General features: G+C 43.1%; 1 protein-coding gene across 2 annotated transcripts in view; it reads left to right on the top strand.

The window, feature by feature from the left end:
• The first annotated feature begins 767 nt into the window (after positions 1–767).
• Positions 768–8,980, top strand: part of SNX4 (sorting nexin 4) — a 127,196-nt gene continuing 118,983 nt past the window's right edge. For both annotated transcript variants that reach the window (XM_064293138.1, XM_064293117.1), the window contains exon 1: positions 768–925. In XM_064293138.1, the coding sequence (XP_064149208.1) occupies positions 785–925 (141 nt within the window). In that variant the 5' untranslated portion in view covers positions 768–784. The remainder of the gene's footprint in view (positions 926–8,980) is intronic.

Here is an 8,980-nt window from a genome sequence, read left to right as displayed (position 1 = left end):
TCCTTTGAAGTTTTGGGGATGAATGGAAAATCTCCCACAGGCCAAAGAAAGCATTCCAGGAGGAGGAAATTGTGTCATGGCTTGCAATAGCCAAGTAGGCAGAAATATCAGTTTCTGTCCTTGTAAAATTGATAGCCAGATGTTGTAGAGAAGTAACGTCAAGATACCCCAATCCGGGACACCCAGTCAGTGCTTCCCGGGAGGTTACCATGGTAAATGCCAAGGAAGTAGCTTCTGGAAAATTCAACAAGAGATGTTTGTAGGAAGTTATCAGAGATCTCCAGGGCATGAGGAAACACTACACAGTACTCAAGCCCTGCTTCAGCCAAACTCTTCACTTTCCTCAAAAACTTGCAAATGTTACCTTTTGCTGAATGTGTTACTCAGCCTGCTGGAAGTTAATCTATGCCGCCCTGATCTTTCTGGGAGCGAATGGAAGCAGCCGTGGTAGGTCAACTCGTGTTCTAGAGGGAGATGGTCAGACTGGCCTCTAATTTCTTTTGCTTCACATTTTAGGTCATCAAATACCTGAATGGTTCTAACCGTGCCAACGCCTACTTCTGGTGTTTACTGTCCCTTTGCCTTTCTCGCTACCTCTCTCCCCACAAAACTTTCAGGTTTTTGGGTATCTGGGCTCAGTATCCGACCAGTTGCTTTGGCGGCAATAGGCGAAGGGGGCGGGGCTGGGCGGGGGCGGGGCGCGAGGGCTGTGGGCGGGGCGCGAGGGCCGTGGGCGGGGCGCAGTGGCGCAGGCGCGCGGGGTCCGCCGCGCCGAACTGCAGCCATGGAGCAGGTACCTCCGGAGCCAGAGAGGCAGCTGCAGCCGGCGCCCCTGGAGCCGCTGGGGCGCCCCGAAGCTGAGCTGGAGGCTGCAGCGGGTGAGGAGGCGGAGGGGGACCTGGAAGAGGGTTCCGAGGACCGCAAGGTGAGGAGAAGGGGCAGCAGGGGCCGCGGGGCCTGTGTCGGGGCCTAGCGGGCTGCGCTGTGCTGGGCTGGGGTCGTTGGGCTCGACCCAGAAGGCAAGGGAGTCGGGGAGGCGGGGTGGGCAGACGGGGGTCTCAGGTGCAGTGGGGGTTTCGGTGAGAGAAAGGAGCCCTGGGTGGGGGGCGAGCGCCGGGTGCTGCGGGGACCGAGGGAAGGGCCGCGAGGCGGTGTCCCGGGGAGGAAGAGGGTCGTGGGTGCGCTTCCCGGGCACCCTGGTCCGAATCCCAGCAGAGGGAGACCCGAGGAGGGGCGGGTTTTCCGGGGTCGCGGAACCGGGAGGTTTGAACCTGACGAGGATCGCTGATGTTTCAGTGTGTCTGGAAAAAGGCACCGTGCAGGGGAGATGGTTTATTGGGGGTACCTGGGAGGGGGGCGGGGGGACAGCGGTGTTTGGACGGGGATGGGGGGCTTGAGTGAGGAGCTACTCTGGGATAATGAGGCCTGGTCCTGCCACCAGGAAGCCGTCAGAGAAGAGTGTCAGCCTCAAGAAAAGGTGCAAAGGAAAAGACTTAGTTTTACTCCTTACTGGCTGTAATTTCATTTTGGGGTGCATGCCACATGAGTAGCTGATCATCCGTCTCCCCTGTACCAGCTTTGTGAGCTCCCTTTGGTAATGATTTTCATTTGCTTCAAGTACAGGAGAAAAATGCATCCTATTTGTCAGTGTTTTCATTGCAGGGTGTTTTCACGTATAATGGAAGATTTATAGGGCCAGGTTAAATCGAAGCCTGCGCAAGAGGAGAAGTTGAAAATACAGCTTCTCAGTCTGGTACTCCCCATCAGATCTGCCTACTTAGAGGCCTTCCATCCGTGTGCTTTGCTCATCCAGTCATTTTGCTTCTTTTTTCTGGAACACATATTACCACTTATATAAAACTGTCCATCCTCAAGATGGATGGATAAAGAAAAACTAAGATTGTTTGCTGACTAAAACCGGAAGGAGACCAGACATCTAAGTTGGTTTCCAATAACCAGGGAGTATGGGAGTTTTTTGCCTACTTAGGGAAATGTCCAGTTATATAAGGTAGCGTGAAGACTTTCTTGGGTGAACTTCAGCTTTTTCGTTTCATTTTTTTCTTCTTCTAGAATTATTTGTGGAGTGGTCAGGATCTCATAATGTGAGAGACGTGTGTATTCTGTAAAGCATAAATTTTGCTCTTACAACAGTTTACTTCTTATGCATGTTCCCACCTCTCACTTAATTTTTCTCTTCTCTCTTAAACTTTTATTGTGAAGTATATCATCAATGCAGATAGGGTTCTCACAAAATAATTAATAATTCCTTTGAAGCCCCATCTGTTCTCCTCTATCATAGCCCCCCACCACTGCAGAGGTAATTGGTATTCCGAATTTTGTATTCTTTTGCTTTCGTTTATTATCTTACCATAAAAAAACAAAAAACCCAAACCCATTGTCGTCAAGTCAATTTCGACTCATAGCGACCCTATAAGACACAGTAGAACTGCCCTATAGGGTTTCCAAGGAGCGGCTAGTGGATTTGAACTTCTGACCTTTTGGTTAGCAGCTGTGCTCTTAACTACTACTCCACCAGGGCTCCAATCTTACCATATATAGCCCTAAACAATAAATTGTTTAGTTTTGCCTCATTTTGAAATTTATATAAATGGAATAATTTTTCTGTGACTTGCTTTCTTTGTTCAACATTATGTTTTGGGGGTTCATCCAAAATATGGCTTAGTTCATTCATTTACCTAACTGTCTTATAGATACCTTACAGATGATTTAGAGGCTGGGGTTGTTGCAAGATTTCTGTTATTTCTAAAAGTCAGTACTACCACCAACTTCCTTCTACATACCTCTTGGTGCAAATACCCCACCAAAACCAAACCAAACCTGTTGCCGTCGAGTCGATTCTGACTCATAGCAACCCTATAGGACAGAGTAGAACTGACCCGTACAGTTTCCACAGAGCGCCTTGTGGATTCAAACTGCTGACCTGGTTAGCGGCTGTAGCTCTTATCCACTGTGCCACCAGGGTTTCCTAAATACCCCACAGCCTCACGTAAATTTAGGAGTGGAGTTGCTGGATTGTAGGGTGCTATCATGCTCTGCTCTAGTAGTTAGTGCCAAATTGCTTTCCAAAGTGATTATACTGGTTTGTTACTTCCGTTTCCAAAGTGATTATACCGGTTTGTTACTTCCATCAGCAGAACCTGATGTACTGCACCCTTGTCAGCACTTAATATTTTCAGACTTAAAATACTTGCCAATCTTGTGAGTACACATCTCCAAATAATTTTTCTAAGGATCAGCACAAAGCTGTTCCCTGGAGGCGGAGGTTAAAGATGCCCCAAATGTCTGACTTTTCCAAGCTGCTGTATCACTCTGTTGTCTCTAACATCAACTACTCCCTCTGCCCTCAGGCTTTGGGTTCCCTAATTCCCTGCAAAGTCTCAGAACTCAGGAGCCGTATAATGGAATGGCTCACATGGTTGGGTTGTGGAGGCTAGTAAGTCCCAAATTTGTGGGTCAGGTGTAGGCTTCTTCCTGGCTCTCGGTCTCTGCCCAAAGGCACTCAGCTTTTTTGCTCTGTGGGCCAGGAAGCCCACCGCACTGTTTGCTGTGGGCTTCTCCTTCCTTGGTGGGCCCTTCTCGCTGCTCTGGAAGTGGCTTTCTTTTGAGGTAAAACTGACCAGTTCTCTTGGTGGGCCACAATTATTTGCACAGCCCCACCCAGTCACCTGGGTAGGAGTTAACGAGACCGAGGGGAGAAAGGCCATACTTAGTAATTCATCACACCGCATTCTCTTTTTGTGTTCAGGCTGTTTGTTTTAGATGGCAAGAATCATGTCTTTTGTTGGCAGCATTTTCAGGAGTTTAGTGTTGATGTCGATGATAAAATTTTAGCATTTATTTGAGGAAATGTTTTGTGAGAGCCTTAGGTGTTTAATTAACTAATATGAAATCATGGAATATAAAATCCCTTTATGTTGGCTTAAAAGTGGTTATAAATTAAAACTGTGTATTCAGTTTTTTTTTTTAATTCAGTTTAAGATATTTGAAAACCCAGAGATGCCATCAATAGAGGTTGTAGTTATATAGTATTACCTGAAATTTTAGGAAAATATTAGTAAATACATGTCGCAAGAGGCCATCTGTTAGTGACCAAACTTAGGAGGTTTCCTAATACACCTTCTTTCTTTAGTAATTCATAAAAATGAACAAGCCATTTGGGCAGATACTTCAGAATCACTAGAGGTTTAAACCCTTGTATACACACATCTAGTACACTCCTCTCCACCACCCGCAAAAAAGGCCAAGGGCCCCGCCTTAGAGGGCCGTCTACCCTTTTTCCCCTGGTTTTATCTCCCTCTCGTCTCTATTCCATTTCCACTTCTCCATTACCTTACAACCTCATTGCTACCATTTCTGATAGGAATATGGTCTGGTAGATTTGTTATTTGTGTGTGTTATGCCTAGTGGGGCTCTGAGTTTTTCATTTAATTCTTAAAATCACCTCAAGAGACAGGCGGTCTGTTCCCATTTTAAAGACGAGGAAGCAGAGGCTCAGGAGAAGTGATGTGGCAAATATCAGAAGCTAGTCAGTGGCATGGCAGGGATTTGAGCCCAGATCCTCCTGACTTAGAAATTAGTGCTCTTGCTGTGCTCCTTCATTAAACAAAAAAAGTTAAATTGCTCTAATACCGTATTTAAAGTTTTTAGAGTAGTTAGGAAACCCTGGTGGCGTAGTTGTTAAGAGTTATGGCTGCTAACCAAAAGGTCAGCCGTTCAAATTCACCAGGCGCTCCTTGGAAACCCTGTGGGGCAGTTCTACTCAGTCCTATAGGGTCGCTATGAGTCGAAGTCAACTCCACAGCAGCAGGTTTGGTTTTTTTTTTTTAGTGTAGTTAGGATTAGTGGAATTCTAAGAAGAAAAAAATGATATAAAGGATGTGCTTATTTATCAAACTTTCACCAAAAAAGTAACCGTGTAGATAGAAAAAATGGCAAACAGTTTGCCTTATTGAGTTTATTTTAGGCTTTGCAAATTTGGGCGTGGGGGAGTGAAGTGATTCCTAACAATTATCGTGCCCCCTGGCGTAATAGAAACCAGCAGTGCCTAGAGTCACAAGATTCTTCCAGGTTTTAAACATCAGTAATCAAGAGGCTTATTTAAACTCTGCTGTAAGCTCTTTTCGTTTTGTGGTCCTTGTTTTTCTATGAGTTTTCAATTGTCCTTTCCTTTGTATTGTCTGATTAAAGACTCCTTTCTTTTCCTGTGAAAAAGGATTTTTTTTTTAAAGCTATAGTCAGTTCTATTTGAGATATTTTAGAAAAAGGAAAAAGAGGGGAATCCAGTTTCCAAGAAACTAGCAATTAGTCCTGGCAGAAAGGAGAGGAAATAGCAAGGGAAACAGAGGAAAGAATGTTTCTTTTTTAGGGGTGAAAGTTTCCCTCAATTTGACTTGGCAGTTAACAGAACTAGGGGCTTACAGTGTTTGCCTAGGGAAAAACCGTTGCCTGAGGGATTCAGAAATGATTTTTTTTAGGACAGCACCCTAGTCCTGGAGTACTGGCTGGGGCTTTCGAGTGTTGGTAGGGCAAAGAGTGCTTGAGGAACTGGAGCTTAAAAACTCCTGCTCACAATTAGCGCCTTCACTTACTGGCACGCGCACACCAGAACGGTGAGTAAGGTTTGAGACAGTCAGTGAACGAGAATGTAGTTCCTGGGTGGTGCAGTTAACCATCTTAGCTGCTAATGGGGTGGAAAGGTTAACTTTTGAGTCTACCCAGAGGTGCCTTGGAAGAAAGGCCTGGTGATCTTTTTTGGAAAATATCAGCCATTGAAAACCCTATAGAGCATAGTTCTACTCTGAGATGCGTGGCGTCACCATGAGTCAGCATCCATGCCAACTGGTTGGTGGATGCGGATAACGTAAAAGAAAATATATAGTATAGTTGTAGCATTTATCGGTTTAGCAGCAGATGATTAGATCATAGCCAAGGCTGTTCTTATCCTTTGCTACTACAGTAGCTCTCATTATTTTTTGGAAGATAACTCATGGTACAAACATTTTTACATCATAATCAACATGTATATAGTTATATGGAAACCCTAGTGGCGCAGTGGTTAAGTGCTATGGCTGCTAACCAAAAGGCTGGCAGTTCAGATCTGCCAGGTGCCCCCTGGAAACCCTGTGGGGCAGTTCTCCGCTGTCCTGTAGGGTCGCTATGAGTCAGAATTGACTTGACGACCATGGGTTTTTGGGTTATGTAGTTATATACGTAAATGTGGTTTCAGGAAATCACGTAACCATTACTTTGTGTGATGGCCTTCTTCTCTTCTTTGTTAAAAAGAGTTTGCTTGCAACCCACCAAATTACTTGCATGAATATTTTGTGACTTAGTTTGAAAGATTTCAAACTTACATATTACTTTATTTTAAATAAAAATTAGTGTTTTCTGAATAGATGTGCTGTTATTTTGTAGACATATTTTTCGAGAAGAATACAAGAGAACAGGCCATGTATTACAACTCTGTTTTTTTTCCGTTATTTTTATAGGTTGAGTTGTGTCTCACCAAAATAAATGTGTTGAAATCCTAATCCCTGTACTTGTAAATATGACCCTGTTTGGAAATAGGGTTTCTTTTGTTATGTTAATGAGGCCCTACCAAACCAAAAACCCACTGCCCTCAAGTTGATTCCGACTCATAGTGACCCTATAGGACAGCGTTTCCAAGGAGCGCCTGGCGGATTCAAACTGCCGACCTTTTGGTTAGCAGCCGTAGAGCTTAACCACTATGCCACCAGGGTTTCCTGAGGCCATACCAGAGGAGGGTAAATCCTAAAGCTAATGACTTCCGAGATATAAAAAGAGCAGAACAGATGCACGCACGCACAGCGGCAAGGTGCAGTATGAAGACAGATGCACGGGGCACATCAGTCCACAGGCCCAGGAACACCAAGCTTTGCCAGCTACTAGGAGCTGAAATCAACAAAGAACTTCGCCCTAGAGCCACGTTCCGAAGTCAGACTTCAATTTACAGCATTCTGCAACCATCATCACAATCCAGTTTTAGAATATTTCCATCAACTCCAGAAATATTCTCAGCCCTCTTTTCAGTCAACCACTCTTTCCACCCTCGTCCCTAGGCTTTTTATAGCTACAAGTATGCTTTCTACATCTACCAATTTGTCTTTTGGGGCATTTTTTAGAAATGAAATCATACAACATGTGGTTTTTTGAGCCTGGCTTCTTGTACTTAGCATAATGTTTTTTGCCGCCCATCCATGTTATAGCATGTATTAGTAAGTTTGTTCCTTTTTATTACCAAATAATATTCCACTGTATGAATCTACTACATTGTTTAACTATTCATCAGTTGTTGGATATTTGGACTGTTTTCAGTTTTTAGCTACTAAAAATAATGCTGCTGTGAACAGTCATTCGTATACAAGTCTTTGAATATATTCATTTCTCTTTGGTAGATTTTCTAGGAGTGGAATTGCTGGGTCATATGGTAAGTTTATGTTTAAGAAACTGGTGCTGTCGAGTGTCTTTCATATACTTATTGGCCTTTTGTATATCTTCTTTGGTGAAATGTCTACTCAGGTCTTTTGTTTATTGTTTTAATTGGGTGGTTTTGTCTTATTATTGGCTTTTTAAGTAATATTATGGATATAAATCTTTAGTCAGATAAATGATTTGCAAATATTTTCTCCCAGCCTGTGAGTTTTCTTTTTCTTAATGATATCTTCTCAAGAGCAAAAGTTTAAAATTTTGATGAAGTCCATTTTATCAATTTTTTTTCTTTTAAGGATTGCGCTTTCGCTGTTGTATATAAGAACTCTTTACCTATCCCAAACCAAAAGCAAACCCACTGCCGTTGAGTCAATTCCAACTCATAACGACCCTATAAGACAAAGTAGAACTGCCCCACAGAGTTTCCAAGGAGCGCCTGGTGGATTTGAACTGCTGGTCTTTTTTTGGTTAGCAGCCTTAGCTCTTAACCACTACGCCACCAGGGCTTCTATACCTATCCCACAGTCACAAAAATATTATTCTATCTTTTCTCCTAGAAATTCCGGTCTTAGCACTTAAATTTAAGTCTGTGACCTATTTTGAGTTAATTTGTGTGTATGGTGTGAGGAAAGGGTTGAGATTTTTTTTGGCATATGGATATCCAGTTGTTTCAGTACCACATGTGGGAAGAACTCTTCTTTCCCTATTAGGTGTTGACAATTTTGTTAAAATTAATTGACCTAAAATGTAAGGGTTTATTTTTGAACTCTCAGTTCTGTTCCTTTGATCTCTTTGTCCGTATGACGGCACTACACTGTCTTGATTATTTTAGCTTTTTAAATAAGTTTTGAAATCAGATAGTATAAGTCCTCTGACAAAATTGTTTTCGCAATTGTAGGTCTTTTGCATTTCCGTATAAAATTTCAGAACAATTTATCAATTTCTACAAAAAAATCCTGCGGGGGGTTAAGTGTTTTTGAAGGAATATGTTAGTATGTTCTTTAAAACATACATAAAAAGAATTGGTGGATGTTCAGCCATTTCAGGATCAAGAACCATTTCAGGATCAAGAACCAGTGATATTGAAGGAAGAAGCCCAAGCTGCACTGAAGGCATTGGCGAAAAACAAGGCTGCAGGAATTGACGTCATACCAATTGAAATGTTTCGGCAAACGGATGCAGTGCTGGAAGCGCTCACTCATCTATGCCAAGAAATTTGGAAGATGGCTGCCTGGCCAACTGATGGGAAGAGATCCATATTTGTGCTCATTACAAAGAAGGGTGATACAACAGAACGTGGAAGTTATTGAATAATATCGTTAATATTACGTGCAAGGAAAATTTTGCTGAAGATAATTCAAAAACGGTTGCAGCAGTACATCGATAGGGAACTGCCAGAAGTTCAAGCTGGATTCAAAAGAGGACATGGAACGAGGGGTATCATTGCTGATGTCAAATGGATCTTGGTTGAAAGCAGAGGATGCCAGAAAGATGTTTTATTGACTATGCA

The sequence above is a fragment of the Loxodonta africana genome, chromosome 1, assembly GCF_030014295.1.
Source record: "Loxodonta africana isolate mLoxAfr1 chromosome 1, mLoxAfr1.hap2, whole genome shotgun sequence".
Taxonomy (NCBI): Eukaryota; Metazoa; Chordata; class Mammalia; order Proboscidea; family Elephantidae; genus Loxodonta; species Loxodonta africana.
This window is presented reverse-complemented; position numbering and strand designations above follow the sequence as displayed.